This window comes from Adelges cooleyi, unplaced genomic scaffold, assembly GCF_023614345.1.
Source record: "Adelges cooleyi isolate 19-005CV unplaced genomic scaffold, UGA_ACOO_1.1 ACOO_flye_CR_arks_rails_tigmint_CR_PRNA_17, whole genome shotgun sequence".
Taxonomy (NCBI): Eukaryota; Metazoa; Arthropoda; class Insecta; order Hemiptera; family Adelgidae; genus Adelges; species Adelges cooleyi.
Genome location: NW_026095827.1, coordinates 476380 through 498413, shown reverse-complemented (window position 1 = coordinate 498413; position 22034 = coordinate 476380). Strand labels below are relative to the sequence as shown.

Below are 22034 nucleotides of genomic sequence, written 5' to 3'. Positions count from 1 at the left end.
CCATCTGGTTCAGCTGAAACCGACGAAACGAATGATAATTTTGATATGTAAACCGCTGATTTTGCAATTCAATACTTTATAATATATCTTGAATATAATATATATATTACTATGGACTTAACTTAACAGACAATTTAGATTAAACAAATTTAGCATGCTCGTCTTCATAACCGGTTTTTTTTTAACATTCATTAGTAGTTGTTCATTATGCACTTAAATCCTAACATTTTACACATAATTTATTATCGTTTATTTTTTTTATGCACCAATCTTGTTACACTACACATTTTTATTTTTATTATTTTCCATAATAATAATTTACAATTATATATATTAGAATATAATCAATGTGAGTTATTATACATTATCAATTATGTTTGTATTATCAATTTACTGTACAATTTCTTTAGTAATAATTTTGTAATAAGAATTAAATTATAACATCAATTTAAAAGGGCATACGAATTTGGAATACTAAATATCACATAACCAAGCTCTACCACTGAGCATTTATCTTGTTCTCACTTAATTTGTCTTTCTATACAATATTTAGGTAGGTTGAATTTTTAAATATTTATCGTTAGGTATTTGTTTGAGAAAAAAATGTCTTTTCAAGTTGTCGTTTGCGTTCTGATTACTAAATTATTTTCTGAATTTTTCCTTTAAACATCCAATGTCTCCTAATAAAATAAGTAGTTCATCCCAAACTCAAAACCTACCAGACACTTCAAGAAAGAGACAGATTTCTTACACCATCAGATAACGTTAGTCCTTAAATGTATAACCAATTTATGAATAATGTAATACCTACTTCAAATTATGACTTTCACGATTCTTTATCCAATCAAACCTCGGACGACTTCTCAATTACATGCACTGAAAGATCTTCAGTTAAATTTAACGCCAATCGAAGATTATAGAAAATTAACAAAAAGTTTTGATGAACTTGAAACAGAATAAAGTACTTATAAATTTCCTATAGACATACAATTGCCATTAACTGTCAGGATCCTTCAGATTTACTATAACTATTAATAACAAAATTATGGAACGAAAATTTGACATAGACCGCCTTCAAAACTGATTCAAAAACCCAATACTGATTGTTGCTGTCCTACTCTCTAAAACATCAACTGAATGATATACTTTCAGACTGTTACATTGAGAATTATTAATTTAAAAATGGTATTTCAAATATTATACTTAAATGAAACAAGATATTCTTTTACAAAACTGAGTTTTTGGAAAAATTTAAATAACTCTAAATTTTGATGAGCCACATAATATCTCATAGGGTTTAATGAGAAATTCATTTGTTTTTTTCAAGCTAATTTTAATTTCTGATCACTGTGTGACATAGGCTACATTGTCGGATTGCCTAAGGTACTTTCCAGACATTAAACAGAAATAAATCTTCCTGAAAAGTTGTTGAATTGGTTTTAAGCTTTCTTAGAACAATCCTTAAAGTTATGAGGGAAAAATCTGTACAGTCCAAAGACCAAAACAAAATCATAAACGATTAAAACTAACTTAAATAAAACTTGTTGCAAATGTGTGCACCTAAATTATCGTAATAATAATATGCCTCGGATTCGTCACTACTATGCTAAAAGGTTCTCCACTATGCTCTCTAAATTTTTATTTAAGAAAAACCAAAAGCACATATACATTTTAACATTTTTTTACTGTGCTTTAGGTCCATAGCAAAGCTGTTATTGGCAATTGTTTGTTGTATCACACAGTCTGTTGTTATTCTCATTATATTCTTCAAGTGATCTTTAACAGCTGCGATATTGATTTTGCATTATAAATGCGATACCGGATGGTCTATTTAACGTAAAAAACTCAATATTTCTAATATTTTTATTTAAAATTATAAAATTACTAAATATCTATCTTTTTAGTATGTTACCGAGCTCTATCAACTTTAGAGAGAAGTTTTTACCCGAATTCGAAATAAACGTGGTGATATAATCACAAAATTACTATAAGTTTATCCTTTAATAAAAGGATAAACATTTATAAGTCATAAAAACAATTTAAATTATGAAATTGGCCGGCAATAGTTTTTAAGAGAAAAAATAAAACGTAGATAATAAATATGATTGCAGAATAAATAAAATTTAGAATTGGGAACTAACTTTAGACCTGAACAGAGCCAACCTACAGTTGAAGAAGAAAACATTACACACATTTATACCAGAAAAATAAATTGGAAAATTATACTTATAAGAAACATGTATTGCTTACCCCACACATTCAATCTATAGAAGCCTACTTAAATGAAAAAAATTACTAAATTTCCAAATTAAAAAATGTTGATTAGTTTTAAAGTTAGAACTTTTTTAATGAGAAATTAAAATCCTCTGAGTTAATCAAATGCAAGACGAAAATATCATGAGGAAGTTCTTAGAGTTGAGCTGGAGTTCTAAAATTTTATTGAGTTATTACCTATTTGAATAGGCTACTATTGATTAAAATTGTAAGCCCTTAGGAAAAATAACAAACGGATACTGGATAGATAGATTATTAGATTAGTGGAGAACCACACGTGGGACTAATAACATTTGTTTAGTAGACTTAAGTATATTTTAGGCTACCAACTTGGTAAAGTATAGCACTATGAACATCATCAAATAGCAGAAATTTATGAAAGGGGAGACAGAAGACATTTTTTATTAAAATTACTTTATACTAACAAATCCTTGATTAACATGAGTTTAGTGAGTACCATTTCAAGTGTATCAGCTTTATATTTTATCTATTCAATCATTTTTAATGTGTGGAACTACAAAAGGTATAATTAACAAGTTGAAGGTCCGTTAGAAGGAAATGGAATGGTTGGAAGTGAAATAGCGAGGCTGGAATATGAAATAAAATTAGAAATTATGATATGTGTTATCAAATCATTTATTTCCATTAAGTGTCAGCCCACTTGTTATACCTATCTGACGCTATACTTAATAATTTAGCCACTCAGGAGATTTTGTTTAGCCTAGAACACTTGGATTGTTTTAGAGACGTTTGAGATTAAGTCACCTTATTATTTAGGCAAAAAAGTAACACTTGTGTATAATAAATCAAACACAATGTATCATAAATTTGGAAAAATATACACAACAATACTCACCTAGTGTCAGCTGAAAAAATTGTAATTTATGTGTTTACTGTGTTAGCAATAATTTTTGGTTCTGTTATACCGTGTGCCATTTGGCCTACATTTATTGCTTGTGCACTTTTTAGTAAGTTGTATTTATCTGAAAAACAAGCAACAGCCAAGCTGTAAGATAAAACAATAATATATATTTTTATATTATATATACAGAATGATCATTTTACCGTCAACCACTAAATATCTCATAGGGTTTAATGAGAAAAATTTATACTGTTTTAAGTTTTTATACAATGAGATCTCAATTTTTCACAATTTTTTTTTTGTCTTTACCTCCTACCAACTAAGTTTTTTTGATAGCCATATTTGAGACTTAAACATTAACGCATATATTTCATTAACATTTCAAAATGAGAATAATGTACCAACAATTTTGATTGGTTGATAACTTTGAACAACTATTTATAAAATATTAAAATCACATAGTAAATAACATTATGAAAAAAAAAAAAATTCTTATTAAACTCTATGAGACATTGAGTGGTTCACGATCTAATGATCAATCTATATTTTACAAAAATACTAAATGGTATTATTATTAACTAGAAAATAGCTATATACTTTTCTCAGGTGTATCAGTAGAACAAGTAAAAATGAACAGGGACAATCAATAAATGGTTAACAGTTATTGTTTGAGCATATTGACTTAAACTTCAGCGTTTTAATCTAAATAAACAAGTTAAATTATTTAAGAATAAAGTGCCAACAATATAATAGTATGTGCTGCAACTTACAATTTCAATGTAAAGAAATATGAATTAAATGATGTGTCATGTTACATACTGAATTGCATTTAAAATCAAAGCCATTTCTTTATCATAGTGTTGAAAAGCTTAGACTTAAAATATGATCATGTTTATACTGTTTTAAATTTAAGAAATGAGTATAGATACGAACATATGCGTTTAAATTAGTTGTTATATTATCTTACTCTTTTATTCGTAAAGACTGTTAGTGAAAATAATTTTTTTTAAAAAACTAAGTAAAAATATTGTTATCAAGATAGAATTCTGTGCAGTATATTTTAATTTGTGTTCTATAAAAAACAAGTATATTCCGTCGGTTTATTTGCCTAATTTAAACGGAAGTAAAGACTTGGCAACAAATTGGCGACTTAAAATACTACATTAAATTAATTAGCCAGGAGTGTTTTATTTAATGATCATTATTTTTTTAAAGTTATTACATATAGATATAGTCAATTTGAAATAATTAACATGATTTCTATTGCCCCTAACTTTTCTATGATAATACTGTCATTACCGTTTAAATACACATTAGTTGCAAATAAATTTAGCGATTCAAAAAAAAAAACTAATTTTACTTTAATACGGTTACGTGGAAAAAAATTGATCGATGAAATAACAAATTGAAACAGATTTAATATAGGCAAATATTAATTATTTTATTAAATAGATCTACGGTCGGAAATGTCGTATGATGCCCAAATATTTTTTCCCGTACTTATTATAGCGTGTCTTTTTTTTTTTTTTTAATAATTGTGTTACAACTTTGAGCACATTATATTTTGTCCAACACAATTAAATACATTTTTTGGTGATTTAAATAAAAACAACAATGTCAATAAAAAACCGCTCTAAAAATGATTATTTTGTACAAACAAATTCAAGTATATCCGCTTGGAAAAGCGAAGGTACTGATTTTCACCGAATGTTTTATGTTATATGCACAGTTTATATACAAATGTTTTTATATGGTCAAAAAACCAACTACCGAAATGTAGTTAAAGAAAATGTCAAAAGTTTATTAATTGTGTGTCTCCTTTATGAACATACGAATATATAAATACACAACAATAGTTTAAAGCTTAAGATATTATATAATAAAATTTCAGTTAGAGTTGCAGCCTTTTGAATTAACACGACCCTGTTGATCCACAGCTTGTAATGTATAATATTGGTAATATAGTTTTTTACTAATATATTGTGTTATAAGTTGGCAATAATAAAATATATCTTACGTTATGGAAAAAAAAAGATTACATGAAGATTAGTTTAACAGTTAAAATGATTAGGAGGAATATCGTGCGAGTTAATGACAAAATTAAATATAAGTATGTGCAAGTGAGAACGGCTGGAAAAAGGTGGGTTTTCGACGACAAACGGTTAAGATGCGTAAACGTTTTAAAAGAAGCTGTTCGGTTTGTGTTCAGTCATTGAGATTGTCTTTGGTAATTCCACTGTAGTATCCTAAAACAAATAAAAGCTAAGTCAGATGTATTCGTAGGAAACAAAAATACGTTATCTCCGAACAAACGAAATAACATTTCGGTTGTACAAAAGTAATAACCAGATAAACGTTTTACCGTTGTTGTATCCGGTCATATAGTACGACATCAACATCGCTGTGATAGCTTCTCGATCGCTTTTCGGCAACTTGTTCAAATTTCTCGGAAATGGAGGCACCGGAGCATAAGACATCGGTGGATTGTTCTTTGAAAAATACAAAACAAAAACCAAGGGTTAAATTGATTGCTGACAAAAATTACTTTTTTTTTCCAACGCATTTCGTTAAGACAATCGTCATCAAATTAAACAAACTATTTCGTTGAAGAAATTTTATAATTTCTAAGTATGTATTTTTAATGATTGTCAATTTTGTACCGCGGCACGATTGTTTGAGTTGACTCGGCGCCTTTGATTATTCAAAATGGATTTCTGAAATAAAAAAAACCGTAAAAACTGTCAGTTGTTTGACGTTAATTAATTCTGAAAAGCTTAATATTGTTTTAAAAAAAAAAAAACGGACTTAGTTTGCCGTTATACTATTTATTTACTTTGTATTTTAATAGAAATTGTATTATAGACATAATCTGATATTACAAAACATAGTTTGACTTTTTTAGTCTTTGCTTAGGCACAACTTTATTTTTTTATTATTATTATCATTTAAATTATTAAAACTACGCTATCCATTCTTATTGTGTACCTACTTAATGTTTACTTAGTAATAGAAATATTATGGACTATTTAACTGTTAGACATCAATCAAAAAAAAAATAATTCAATATTAGTATTGAAAAATCCCAATTTTTAGTTAGTTTTTTATTTGTGTAAATAAAATAGGTACTTAATAAACTGTATTATAAAAATATCAAATTCAATACTTTGATGGAAACGTTTGAGGCATACAACGATACACTACAAGTTAGAATAGGTATAGTATATTTGTATTACAAATATTAGGCCTTCAAATTATTTATAAATATTAATGTCGTGTACAAATTGTAACTTACTTTTTTCTTTGTTCTTTCTTTAACCGAAGTGTTAGATTTCTCCTAAGAAACAATATTAAAGTCATAATTAATAAACAAACATTGGTAGAAACTAATTTTTTTACGTGACATGTTTATCAATAATTAAAAAAAACTAGATCAACACAATTAAAACCATCCCATTAACGATAGCTCTTTTATGAAATACAAAATAGAAAAATATATTTTATAGACACAATTCTTAGTTTAATTATCCCTCAAACGTAATTAATCAACCAAAGTCGGAATTGACGTAACTCCAATAGTTGTAATTGGCATTAAAAAAAATTTGAGTCAGATTTTTGTGCAACATCAAAAAACATGTTCATGATTCAATGTCTTTCCCAGTAGGAAGAGATTTTATTTTATAAATTTGTATCACAATTTATTTTAAAATAGAGCGACAAACATGCATCTGTGTTTCCCACAAAATTTATATTTTATTCTAAAAACTAAAAAAACTTATTTAGCAGAACATCATTTTTTACACCGTTTCAATAAAATGTTTTCCTCAATAAAAGCCATCGCTTACGCACTACACATTTATATTATCTAATCTATCAATGTTAAGTCATTTAGAAAAATAAAATCAATTGTTTTGGTAGCCTCGTATGTAAGCAAATAAATTTAATAAACAGGCGTTTATAGTTGTATTGTTACTAATTTGTTATTATTATCGTTTGTTATTAAATGTTTTTTCACGGATTTCAAAACGGTTTAACTAGTGTAAATCATAAAATAACACCACAACATTTTTGGGTTCGTGTCAAGTCGTTTATAAGCTGATTTATAATTATTATGCAATTTAAGTTTTACCGCCGTCAGAACGTTTTATGAGATAAAAAAATAAAAGACTCGCAGTGTTTGAACTCGATCCGGACGTAGTGTCGATCGGCGGCAGTTTGGCGTTTTTCCTCCAATTGTCATAGTTTTTGTGTTCGCTCTGTTCGATTTCACTTTCGTCAAGTTCGTTATTCTGAAATATTTCATTAACAAAATGCAAATTTAATACTGCAGTATTGTTGACTTTTCCAAAGGACTTACGCTATGTGTTTCAGACATGACGACAGCCAGCTAACCTGTTAACAGTAAACGATATCCGTGTTAGGATGAAATAGATAAATTAATAAATAAAAACAAATTATCGTGATTGCAGAATACGTCTTGACGTTCTAAATAATTTAATTATACGCCAAAATCGTTTTTGATTGGGTTTTATATCGTGTACCTACCGATTGTAAACCTACAAAACTAATTGACTATAGCGAACAATAATGCAATTTAGCCCGGACGTATAGCCGTGTCATTAGATTGTTCGCCAGTTTGTAGTAATGACCAAGAAATCGAATTATTTAGAAAAAAAATCCAATAAACGATCAACACGAATCAACGCCAAATGCGAATATTAGTAAACACTAAAAAGTAAATACAGAAAATATGTGATAAGTGTTACACACCACGATAAATACAACACAGTTAAGATAAAGTTTTATCTTATCTGGCCAATATTGCCATGTCTGAAAAAAATATAAAATACCTACAATAGTAATTACAACAATATAAATTATAATTGTAGGTAGATAGAACCCGTTGGACAATAATAAAATAAATTATTTATAATTTTTTTTTTCAATTACAAAACGATGTAGGAAATGGAACCAAATCTTATCAAAATATTAATATTATTATGGAGAATAATCATAGAAATCTCAAATCGGTAATTATATAATATGTTATGTAGGTAATATAAAATGATCGACATTTTATATTTGAATGATATATTTATACGAAGAAGAAAAAAAATACTTACACAACAAATCCTGTCAAACGATAATGTGCACCACAGCTATGCGATAGACTCTTTTAAACAGTGGATACAGCTGCCTACGCCCTAAAGGCTACACAGCCTTTACAGTATACCGGATAATAGGTAAGGTTTATTGATTTAATTGTCCCCTCTTCCAAAAAGATGGGTCTATAGTAATATTATATTAGGGCAGCTGGGGTGGATCGATAGTACTTCCATTAGGCGGGTCCAGTGTTGCCAAGTTGGCCGATTGTCCGGCTTTTGCTACTAACCTTTTTATGCGTTTACATAAGCGTGGAGAGAGTAGTGAAATTTCGGATTAAACGCCGACTTGATAATAGCCAGTTGTAAAATAGCTCTTTAAAAAAAAAGTATTTTGAAATAAAGAATACATTTTTTGTGTGGGAAAAAAAGGGAAAATTACCGAATTCAAAGAGGGTGGCAACCCTGTTAAATGATGCTCATCGAGGAGCAATTTTACAACAACAAAAAAAAACATTTACCTATACTGCTTGAAGTGTATGAAAAAATATAACTAAAGATAGTATGTGAACTAATAGTTATAATAATAAAAGCATAAGAAATTCAAACGAGTCGTTAAGTAATACATCTTAAAAAAATTTAAATTGTTATTATCAAAATATGAATAAAGTGATTTCAAATGTTTTGTCGAAGGTCTTTATTTAGAGTTTTGACAATATGGTGAGTACCGTTTTTTTTTTTAAATAAATATGATCACCCTAAACACTAAACTATGGCCTTTTATTTAATTCAATCTAGTTGCCATAATATTTCATCTAGCTCCTGTTTTATTTTTCTTAACCGTGTAAATCTTGAATTTGTTTATTTAGTCGAATTCTGGTCTTTTTCCTATTGGCTTTTTTTCTAAATCAATATCTGGCCACGCTGTTTATTCACACTGGCAAATAATCGAGCTTCATTGTTTTTATTGAGTGTCTTTTTGAATAAGTAGAGTATTTTTAAACAATTTTGATGTGCTTTATATTGTATTATTTTTGAAAGCGTTTAACTTTTTTTGAAATCATTTTTTTCACTCAATAAAATTAATTTTTATAAAACTGGGTTAATTGTAAGACAGTTCAATAATTACTAATGTCAATCAATGTAGTTATAATTTTAAATAACAACGATTATTACTTTTTTGATATTGTAAAATTATTTATTTTTAAAAACGCTGTAGAAACAATCATTATAAAAAAAAATTGGGGGGAAAACTCTAATGTTTTAGCAATTTGTTTTTTTTTTTTAGATAAATCTTTCTCTGCTCAGCTAGCAATTTTTTTTTAAAACACATCTATTCGATATAGTTATAGAATTATAGTTTTATGTATGATTCCACATCAGGATTTACAAAAAAATAATGGTAGACCAATGTTACAAATTTTCAATAAGTAGGCTATGAAACCAAACCAAAGTCTGTTGTTGAATAATTTTAACCAACGCATTTTGAACAAAATACAAAATGTTATCAACGAATAAAAAATATCTTATGACAAACAACTATTTACTTATTAGGTGGTCATAATATCTGGTGATTTTTTTTTTCAAATACTTTTTTACACAAAAAAAAAATAGTAAAATAAGATTAGTTATTAAGTCATTGATAACTATATATATATTTATTTACTATACTAGTGCATTGCATTATCAAAAATTAATCCGCAAAAACTGTTTTGATGGCAAAAAAGATTGTAATTTATCCCATAGAGATGGCGGTATCCTCATTACTGCACTAATAAGTGTACATTATTGTTCAAACTATAAAGATTTTTTCAAAAAATTGCCTATTCTTTACTCCTTAAAAATGGCTTGTGTAGCATCGTTGTGTATGTGGGATTGCATGCGGTCGGTTTTTAAGGAGTTTTGCATAGGCAATATTTAAGAAACATACAAGTCTTACATCTGAGAGCAACACCACAACAGTAAACCGTAAGTCTTGTACTGCATTATTGCCCGACAAATAACAAAAAAATAGTTCAGACTAAGGCAGACGAGTCGGTTTCGTGTAGACCTTTCGACAAAATTAAAACAGGTTGTACTTGGATGTTTACGTAAATCGTACCTGGCAACATAGTTATGAAAATAGCCTAACCGAAGCCAACGATACATTTAAATCTGTGAAAGGCGCGGGAATGATTTTTCATAAGATTGTGGGCAAAATAAATCGACAACACAGAATTATAAATTATTGGTGTTTTTATTTTCAGTTAAATATACCAACAGTCTTAATAATTTAGAAAATATTTACACGAAAGATTTGTCATAAACACTTAAAGTCGTTATATCGTAGAGGTAAATATGTACAAAATATAATAACCGTATATAAACATATATATGAATGATTAAAATGATTTCTGCATAGTAATATAGCTTATAACGTCTCCGCGAAAGAAAAAAAAAATTAATAATAAAATAAAAATAAAACTAATAAAGTAAAAACGTTCTGACGACATTTAACGTTACACACACACACGAGTACACGTTTATTCTTTTATTTAATCAGTGTAAGCTTTTAATTGATCGTTATTAAGGTAATGATCGTTATAAACGATTTAAAATAATATCATGACGTATCAACATTATTACACATCAATGTTTTATACATATATATATATATATATATATGTAAGTCCTTAAATTATTAATATAATAATTCGGTAAATTTGTACAACACGCTCTCAACAGAATAAATTCGGTAATAAAGAAAATATATTTACACGATATAATATATTTTTATATAAACTATAAATATAATAATAAAATTGGTATACACGCTGCGACTATCACGAGAATGTCAAAAAAATTATTGTCTCTATAATATTATAATTATTAATATTATTATTATTTTTTTTTTTTTAAATTATATAATATAAAAAAATAATAAATAAAATATGGGTAGTAATTAAAAAAAAAAATAATAATAATCATAAGGGTTGTGGGCAGGGCTCAGTCTTCATATCATCGGCGATACATAGATCTAGTATACGCGGTTGTTGTGCGCATGTTGTCGTAGGTTTTGGTTTTATTCGTCTTTGACGGCACATTCCGGCTCGACGAGGGCGTGCAACTGGCGCGCGCTGTATCTGTAAACATTAAAATTGTATTTACTTTTGTACTGTGAAATGACAACAATTTTTCAAATATATATTTTATCGACACTCACCCCAGCAGCGATTCGAGATCGCACACAAACTTGTAGACGTATCTTTTGCCGGCAGTCTTGTGTATGATGTTTTTGTCGTAATAGTACCGCAAGCCTCGGCTGAGCTTCTCGTAGTTCATTTTCGGTTTGTTCTTGCGCACGCCCCAACGGCGGGCCACCTCGTCCGGATCGGTCAGCTTGAACTCCCAGTCGTCGCCGCCGGTCCACGATATGAACGGTCGACACTGTCTGTCCGTCAACAGCTCCAAGAGAAATTGCCACAACTGTATCGGTCCGCTCCCGGTGAAACAAGGTCCTCCGGCTGTTGAAAATAAACAACACAGGTAATTAATGTAAATATCAAATTCAAATATTTTCATTTAACTAAATCATAGATTTTGACATGCAGATACATCAAGTTGCAGGATATATTATAAGGATATGGAGGAGTATTAAGGATTATTGGGAAGGATTAAGGAATTATGGAGGAGTGCGGAGTAGGATTAAGGAATTATGGAACGGTAATAAAGAGGCTCGTGGAGGAGTGGATTATGGATAGCGGATAAGAGATACTAGTTTACAGGACATATCCATGTGTCAGATCAATATGATTGTTTTTGTTCGATCGAACAATCTCATCGGTCCGGCCAAGTCTAATCACCGCTAATCTTAAGTATCGTTGAACTTGGACTTACTAGGCGTGTATCCGTTGGCGATGAGCTGGGCCGGAGATGGCATCACTTGGGGCTTGATGTCTTGCTGAATCATGTTGCCGGCGGCGCCCATTCCCAGCAAATGGCTCTGGTGCTGCTGCTGCTGCTGCTGCTGCTGTTGCTGTTGCGGCTGTTGGTGCGCCTGGTTGTTGTAGTGGATTTGATGGTTGTTGTTGTGCTGCAAGTAATGCTGTTGTTGTTGCATAAAGTGTTGCAAGTGCACGGAGTTGGACGAGTCCGCGGGCACGTTGGGCCACAGGTGGTTCACCACGACCGAGTTGTTCACCACGACCGAGTTTTGTGCGTTGTTGCCGTTGGGCACGGTTTGCGGTGGAGCCGCCGCAGCCAGATAGGCGGACGAGCCGACGGCCGACGAGTCCATGTGGTACGGACTGCCGCCGGGATACGATTCACCGTGGAAACTGTCCATCGTGTACCGGTGTTGATGTTGTTGTTGGTCTGTAACAAAAAAAACAAAACAACAATAGTAAAAAATTATAATCATCCATCGGTTACTGTGTAAACTCAGTCAAGAGTGTCCATACATCACGCAGATACATCAATGCATGGATATGTGCTGATATCCGCATGAAGTGTGGATACTCTTAACCGAGTTTACTCAGTTTTCTTGTCGTTATATCCTAATATATCCATATATACCCTAATATATCCTTATATATCCTAATATATCCTAATATATCCTTATATACCTTATATCCTAATATATCCAATATATCCTAATATCCTATATATCCTTATATACCTAATATATCCTAATATATCCTTATATACCTAATATATCCTTATATACCCTAATATATCCTTATATACCCTAATATATCCTTATATACCCTAATATATCCTCATATATCCTTATATACCCTAATATATCCTTATAAATCCTTATATAACCTAATATATCCTTTTATACCCTTATATACGCTGCAACTTGATGTATCTGCATGAAGTGTGGATACTCTTAACTTTATTTTCAGAATGATCCTCAAATCCATGTCAAAAAAAAGTAGTAAATAATTGGGTAATTTAGTTTTTGTAGGCATATAAAAAAAAAATTTAAGTGAAAATTGAAAATTTCCCTAAAATATGACAGAAATGTTTGTCCGCCATCATCGGACGTTATAGACAGTCTGGTCACAAATGTGGTCCACAGTAGTGTGTTCTTTACACAATCTTTTCTTAAGAAAACCAAAATAGTATAATACACTGGTGGTTCACGCAATCAAATAATAATAGTTCAACCTTGACAAAGTTAATCGTGATGAACAAATGTAATTGAGACCGGCTGGGTGCTAAAGAAGCGCAAGAAGTATTTGGAAGAAATAAAAAATTAAAAACAATAATAATGGTAGGTATAAAGACAAAATTGTAAAAATATGAAGTTTTATGAAAAAAATTGTGTTAAGAGTCTAATGGGAAAAATATATTATAAACTATAAGTTGAAAAAAAGGCAAATTTGTAAATAAACCAAAAATTGTTCAGTATGTACTAATCAAGACACACAGATTCAAATTAGGCCTATATTTTACGATATCATAATATATATTTCTCATGTGCACATAACCGTTGTCAATTGCACATTTTAAATTGCCTACTGCACAATATTGTTACAGTGTCCTCCTACTGCACCTAACCTAACCTATATAGTTGCCGAACTATTTACTAGGTTATTTCTACAATAAAGAAAACATGGTTTTGGACTATAAATGGTCTTTCCAACTAGGTATTGTTGTGTCCCGACATTATCCATCATAATAACTGTTTAAATTGATCCGACTATATTATTATGATTTTTTCCCGGTGTAGAGGTTAGGTTAGGTTCATTATTCTACATCTACAGCATTGCATTGTTTAAATTAAATTTGGCCAGAGGACAATGGTCAATTTGTCGCTCTTAATTCGCGTTAGAACAGTAGTAACCGCCTGGAAGTGGGTATATTATGAGTACCTACACGAATACAATTTTAACACAGCAGCCATTTTTCTTCGAAGAAGATGGGCGTTGTACGTGGGTAGGGTTAACGCAGGTAAAGAGTTAACAAAGAACCGTGGAAATCGGTAAACACAGTATATTATAATGAAAATGGAAGGGGGCAAGCGATTTTATGTGCACCACTCGACCGTGACTCTGATGAGCTATAACGATTGCATTGCAGCACGACAACAATAGGAGCTGTTTATTATAACGAAAAAATAACGTGTAATAATAACGTCTAGGTGCACATTATATACAGTATAGGTATTATACGGATTTCTATGCATATTATTATGATTTTATAACATGATAATAATCGTCTTCGGACGCGAGCAATGCGAGTGGATTGGTTTTTTATTTTATTATTATTGTCGCCAGTGTCTTGGACAACAACAAAAAAACACCTATAAACGGCTCGAGCGGTATTATATTATTATTATTATTAACAGAGAAAACTCAATGTGTTTCGTTTGTCGTCGCCCAAGATGCAACACACCTGTGATATCTCCTATTTTCGGTGAAATCCCCGCCGCGGTTGGCAACACTGTTGCGTCTCAAGCAAAATTATCACAGCCCCGCCATCACTGCCTCCCTTCTCACCATAAAAAATATTGACCTTAGTTTTATTGAACACCACCGTTTTTTCGATTCGAACACATTACAGAATGTAAGATAATTTGGTTTTTTACAAGGATTTCCTAAGAAGTTGTACACGCTGCTGTTTTGGGGTTTTCTCGGATTCACGTTTTGACTCCTTACAGATTTTAAAGCGGTAAACAACCGTGAAGAGAAGGTTAGACCGAGCAAAAAAAAAGCTTATATAATTTTAATTAAAACAAGAAATCAAACGCAGTCCCCCCCCCATCTTTACGCTTTATAGCTGTAAAGTATTTTTGGGGAAAAAAACAACCTATTGTAAGTATTATAACATTATAATGTGTTGTCTAAATAAAATGTAAGCTGGAACTAAATTACAATATTTTTTCAGATTTTTTTAGTATGGATAAAACAAACAAAAAAAATGATAATACGTCATCAGCACTCAATGCCAGTCCAGACTTCGGATGAGTAACCGCCATATTATTGTGTTAGTAATATCATGTCGGTCGTGTACGCTCATCAGTGTTATCTGCAAGTGCATTTTTATCCATGCCAATGACCAATATATACATTTTTTTTTATCCCGATTAAGCAGGAAAACGTGGTGTCCACAGTCCACGCATAACATAATTTGGTGATAATAAATAATACATTGATGTAGAATAATTTCATATAATATATTGCCAGACTCAAAATGCAGTACCTCAAAAAATAAGGAAAACGAGTTTTTCGATGCCAGCCCAGTCAGTTAATAATTTTGTATCTATATTTTACCGTTACATAATAGTTCAAAATATGTACTAAATATAGTACATATTATGATGTACACACTGCAGAGCCGTTTTAGCTAAGATTGCTGGGTAAATTATACGCAGTATATTATAAAGGATTTGGCAAATGGGAAATCGCAGACAGCTAAGAAAATAAATGCAGCGTCTCCATTGTAAAAGACATTGCTACATAAGAGACGCGCTCAGATGAGTCGAAGTGATTTGAAACGATGTGTGCAAGTACAATTGCCAATTTTGTTCGCGCACTCTAGTGGTGAAAAATTCAACTACGGGGTGAATTTATCTTGGCCACTGAAAATTGTACACTTTTGTGAATTCAACCGTGCTATTTGTTTGCAATTTGATATACGGTTCATAACCGTTTTTTTAAAAGCGTTTCTCAGTGGATTTATATTCTACATTATGATTTTGTCGGCACTTACGGGCTCTGTGCTGGTAATGGTCCCTCTGTTGTTGCTGGTATCTGTGGTTTTGCATGAGCTGTTGTTGTGGCGCCGACTGTTGGTTGTAGAGTTCGGACGAGCCGGGCGATCCGCTGGGGTCTAAGTTGCACGGGTTCTCGGATACCATTCGGATATCTTCGGGCGTGGCGGACCCGCGGTTAGCCACCGCGGTGGCGGGAGGAGTGGTCGCTTGTTGAGGTGCTATAGTTGATAAAAAAAAAGAAAAAAAAATTAACATCCAAAAGACGTGTAATAGAGAAAACAATATTATTGCGGGTATAGGAGAACGAACGCAGACCGTATGAAAACGGAATCAGTGTGACCACATCAGCGCATTCGAGCGAGCAGTTTTACAACAGGTTGTAAATATAGCACAGATTAGATACAAAGAAATTGTATTTAATCTGTGATAATATATAGTTAAGAGTTTATCGTTTACGATTGAATTGTAAAATACAATATCTCGACAATAATTCATAATAATTCGTGCGGCTACACTGATCTCCTTGCGAACGAACCATAAGGCAGTCAATTGAAACAATTTATTATAATATTATTGTTGTACAGTGTGTTCAAAGTGGTTAAACGGAATACTCAGTTTCAAAATTTACCCCTTCCCACGTAAATCTAGCTTCTGAATGAAAAAAATTAATACAAATACTTTAAATTAATGTTTGATAAAAATTTAAAAAAAGGGAAAAATAATCCTTCTGTTGTACAGTGCGGTCAAAGAAATGTTATCAGTAATCTGTCATGTTATCACCGTGCCGACTACTTGTTATCAGTGGAATTCTTATCAGTTAACGTTATTATCACTGTACTGCGTTAAAAGTCGGAACCGACCGAAAATCTTTTTTTTAAAAATCTATTGTTTTACTATCTGGCGAATCACACTGTATTTAATGTAAGTCTATACACCAGTTTAAAGTAAAGTTTTCAGAAAGGTTTTTTTTATTAATATATTGTCACCAATAAACGCATACTCGACGGATACTATATTGTATAAGTTATATGCGAGAGAGCCAACCGAACCGCGGTGCGTTAAACAAGGCCGGACAAGTTCACTGCGCGCACTAGCCGCGAATAAATGATTATTATTATTAGTTAACGATATTGTTATTGTTTTCTTGTGCGAATGTACAAGTAGGTGGTAAATGAGATCCGAATCGGAGGTGTTGTGCGAAAATCCGTTTACAGCGACCACGTCGAACCGATGGACCGTGTTATTGGCTATAATAAATAATAATAACAATAACAATAGGTAGCAGGTACGTTTCCCAATCGAAAAATGGCGTCGAGAGAAAATCATTGGAACGTTTATTCGCAACAATATGGGAGGGAAAAAAAAAGCAAAAATTAATCAAACAGATATGGAAATCTCTGTATATTATTTATTTCACGGCTGTGCGCTTTTGTCGTGTACGGCCCAGCAGAGCTGTGTGGTGCTCGGTGGACCTTAGTGCCGGTTCGGTTTGGTTTTTTTTTTGGTTTTTTACTTCTATATTTTTACCACTGTCGAAATGTATTCAAATTATATTCCATCCAGTCATTGTGTACCTACCTACCTACCTACCTACCTATCTGTGCATAAATCATTGGACTTACAGACGGTCGTGCGTGCAAGTGTGTGCGAGTGTGAGAGATAGATAAAATAAATAACACTATTGGGTGCGGTGGAAATACAAAAAAAAAAAAAATCAAATAAATCGGCTAGGTCGAGGAAAATCGGTCCTTAAACGGCGGCGTCATCATCAACGTGTAATAAAAGTATAGGGAAAAAAAGTAATAATAAAAAACGACAACAGGAAGTGCGCCTAACTATACGCCCCCCCCCCCCGCCGTCTACTTATATTGTTGTATAATACCTTTACACACTATATTATACAGCGTGTGTAAAATAGATATACAAAAATAATATATATATATTATAATATGTATACCGAGTGAATCTGTGCGCACCGCGGCGATTGGTGTACCGGTCGTGGACGCCCCGGCCCCGCCCACCGCGTTAACGTCGCCGCCGCAAAACGGGGTGGGAGGAGAGGGGGAGAGAGGTCCGGGGGGCCAGGTCGGTTTTTTTATATTTAAAAAAAAAAAAAAAGAAACACAATAGGGGAAACAGAACGGCAACTCTTGGCATGTGTGCACAACAACGCGGTGGAGTAAGGTAGGTTTATGTGGAAAAAAAAAGCTGGCCAATATTCTCAGCCGGTTTCCCCGACCGATACCGACCATTATAACATTAAATACATTCTTAACACAATATGTAATGTTAGTTGACCTTTTTGTTTAAATTTAACATATCTGGTCAAATCAAGTGAGTTTCTCGCCGCGACATTATTATCTGTTATCATTAAATTCTATGCTTGTTGGGTTAACAAAAATGTTAGTTGGGTTACCAATGTTTGGTTACCTTGATTCCGGCGTTCTCATTGGTTATCGCGAAATGTGTGATAACCGATAAGTGATAATATATTATAATTTTATATTCAAATCTCAATGATTAGAGTAATGTATAATTCGATATCTAGTGGTAACCTAACTGTTAAATTTAATAAACAATAGTTAAATCCTTAACAAATGTTGGTGAATGATGTCTGATAATTGTTCAAAACCGTCGAAATAGTAGATTTTTTCAAGTTTACTGTTTACTTATGTACAACCGAGACATAACAAATTCGTTTTAAGAGCATTAACCACGAAGAAACCTTCCTATAATTAAATGTGTTCTCAAAATTCTTAAATTTGGTATTCTCTATTTTCTAGCCCATGGACCGTGGTAATATTATTTATGTGTAAATCTATACTCGACGAGCAATAATTTTAGTCCTGTTTAATATATTTTGTTAAAATTAATTAAAAAGTATGTATTATGGTTATGGTATCAATAGATTTACAACCTCTTTGGGGGCATTGTATAAAACATCACTGTCACGTTTGAGGTTATTTAATTGATTTTTAATAAACTTGTAAATATTTATAGTTTAAATATTGTTTTGATTTTCAGGTACAAAACTAAACAATGTAGCTATATTGTTGTAGTTACGCTTTACCTTCATATTTTACATATACAACCATCCAAGTAGGTATTTACTATTTCTTTAAGTGTTTACCCCGGAGCTCTAATCGACTTTAACTTAAACAGTAACAAAGTACAAGTGGTGTTTTATTGACTTTTTAAAATTTAAACTGATGACAAATAGTTGGTAAACTATAAAAAACGTGCGTTATTATTTTAATAGAAAATCGGTATTTTATCATTTATGAATCACCCTGTATAGTATATAAACACAGGGAAAGCCTACAAAGAAAAATCACAGGCTTATTATACAGGGTGATCCATTATTGAACAGTTGAAATAATTACAATTTTTTTTATTTTTTCTCTTTCCTAACCTAATCGCGAGTGTGGCTCAGATCGGTTTTGAACGATAACTGAAGTTATTAAAGTTTAAATTACTAAAAAAAACCGGTTATCGACGTTAAAAAAGTCGATTGCAATTAATATGAAACGCGCATGTCACATTTATCCGGTTTGTTTTTTTTTTGCATTATTTGTAATTTCCATGATTTGTCTCACATCAGTGCACATCGTCGACAGCGTAAACGGGTCAGGTCTTATAATACTGTGAGTGTTGTACAGACGTTTGGCATATTTTCGAAATTGGCACAATTTGTCGGATATTCGAAACGCTTTAAGTATAATATATTAACCAACCTAAACCTTTTTGAACCACTCGGAGGCGTCCATTCGGGTCCGGCAAGAGCAAAATCGTTTAATGGCTTTTTAACGAGTTCAAAAAACAACAACTACATCATCGGATAATCGAACAACAATGGACGAACGGATCGTTTAGATTTTCCCACACGCCCAACACAATAATAACACACTACACACGTCTCTGGTAAGTTTAGAGAGAGACGAGCATTCGATTCGAGCTCACGCTGAGCCCGTTTGTTAAGGGGCAAAATATAGGCAACATCATATCATAGGTAGACAAATAAGTTTTACCACTTTCGAATTTATTCTGAAATTTTATGTAAAAAAAAAAAATAATAATAATAACTGGCAACCCGACCAAGTTAAAATTAATACATTTGCCCTTCGACGACATTAATTAGTGCGAGTGATTTTTATATCACTTTTTTTTTCAACGTGATTAACCCACGAAGGTCGAGAATTTTCATTAAACAAAATGCGTTCTAAAACACGATTGGAATAATTGTCGTTGTAAATAAACGAATGACTAACTATTTGGTAAAAGGCTCGATTCGCCTGCGAGATGTCTTCGGAAGTACTACCTACTGCAATAATAACGTTAACTGATAAGAAACACTGATAACAAGTTGTCTGATCAACGCGACTGGTCGACGGTGTGACACAGACTACACTGCGCGACAGAAGGATTTTTTTTTCTTTTGATGTGGTCACACTGATTCGTGTGTGTATAGAATAAAATAATATATTATATTAATTATATCTGTGATTCTGCGCTATCAACTTATAATAACTTGTAATTGTATGACGTGACAAGGTTCCGTAATTCCCACAAAGACGGCGGAAATGGTAACTTTAATTATCTCCATTGGCTCTGGTTTATTATTAATACATGTATATCTGTGATTGAACGTTTTTGTTAACGGTTTTCGATATTTTGTTTAGAGCGCACTGTGCTGTACATCAAGTTTTGAACAGTGCAGACAATTAAAAATTGTAATACTTGAGTGGTTGGCCACCACCACCTGTTGTGTAAATTGGCAATTGGCGACAGAAAATACTCGATTGTCTCAGTGAAATAGTAAAAGAATTAATAATATGAACCCCGTTTGAAAATGAAAATCACGTACTTGCCACGCGTTCACAGGAGAACATATTATATATATACAATTTATATGGACAGGCAACACGTGTGCTGTGGCCATCAGGTGGTGGTGATGAATACCAAAAAAGCAACGACTGTTGAGCATTTTAATATTTCAGTAACGTCCCAAACACATTATTATTTTTAAATATAATATAATACACCGACGTCACGATAGTGTTAGTATAATAATATTATATATTGCGGTTATCGTTGTCAACAGACAAACACACACAAGCACAAGCAAAGAAGATATAGGATAGGTGTAGGTGTTATAGTAGAAAATAAAAAAATAGTAATATTCTCGCGGATTGGTCAACTCTGGCTATATTTAGCAATATTTAAAGTGTCTTTATAATTTGTTTTCGGTCAATAGAGCTGTTTTTTATTAACCGCCGAAGCCTGTGTCCTGGCAAAACGTCAAAACGCACTTATTAGTAGAAGGAAAGAGAGAGGGAAGAGGGGGAAAAATAACATTAATAATAATTTAAATATCGTACCGGACCCCGACTTAAACGCTCGGCGAGGTCCTGTATTAGTTTTCGTCCAAAAATAATAATATTAATTATCACATTATTGTCAATACGCTTTTCAAAAGCGTTGAAGCAGTTGCAAGTGTTAACAGCGTTTGTACTGTCAATTAATTTTTACTTATGTCATGCCAATTACTAGCGTTTCATCGTGGAAGCGAAGAGGAGGGTTGTAGGCAAATTTGGCCCCCTTAATGAACATGACTGCAGTAAGTCCAATTCATAATTGGGCGCATTTATCACACCCCGGACAAATATATTTAATAACCTTATTGATGCACTAAAGGAAATACAACCCCATATATAATATAAATATTGTATATATATACACATTCAAGTAACAAGCAGAGAGAATTAGTAAAATTGCCAAAAAAAATATTATACCGAGAGATGCACAAATTGACGACGACGAATATTACTAAAGACTTGAATTTATAAAGATTTTGAACAACAACTTCCATTTTGAAACCATCTATTTTATATAATATACATATCTTCTTACAAACTGAACACTATAGCTATTAAAACCGAATGGCTTCAAACAAGGCGATAAATGTCTCTGTAATTTGGATTAAAAAGTGTTCTAAATAAATATGTCGTTTAATGATTTGTACAAAAACATTTTTTCTAATAGTTGTATTGTAATTATTTGTTTATTAATTTTTCTAATGTGGTCATAACTGAAA

General features: G+C 31.8%; 2 protein-coding genes across 4 annotated transcripts in view; both read right to left on the bottom strand.

The window, feature by feature from the left end:
- Positions 1-4913: 4913 nt before the first annotated feature.
- LOC126833080 (uncharacterized) lies at positions 4914-7867 on the bottom strand. Its single transcript, XM_050564219.1, has 7 exons — positions 7679-7867; positions 7491-7525; positions 7306-7422; positions 6429-6470; positions 5797-5850; positions 5499-5625; positions 4914-5382 (listed from the first exon to the last, which is right to left on the bottom strand). The coding sequence occupies exons 2-7, from the start codon at positions 7506-7508 to the stop codon at positions 5342-5344; spliced, it is 399 nt and encodes a 132-aa protein (XP_050420176.1). The 5' UTR covers positions 7509-7525; positions 7679-7867; the 3' UTR covers positions 4914-5341.
- A 2616-nt stretch (positions 7868-10483) lies between these two features.
- LOC126833084 (ETS-like protein pointed) overlaps positions 10484-22034 on the bottom strand; it is a 51626-nt gene continuing 40075 nt past the window's right edge. For all 3 annotated transcript variants that reach the window (XM_050564226.1, XM_050564227.1, XM_050564225.1), the window contains 4 exons: positions 15937-16158; positions 12112-12588; positions 11438-11738; positions 10484-11357 (listed from right to left, as the gene is read on the bottom strand). In XM_050564226.1, coding sequence (XP_050420183.1) covers positions 11297-11357; positions 11438-11738; positions 12112-12588; positions 15937-16158 — 1061 coding nt within the window. In that variant the 3' untranslated portion in view covers positions 10484-11296. The remainder of the gene's footprint in view (positions 11358-11437; positions 11739-12111; positions 12589-15936; positions 16159-22034) is intronic.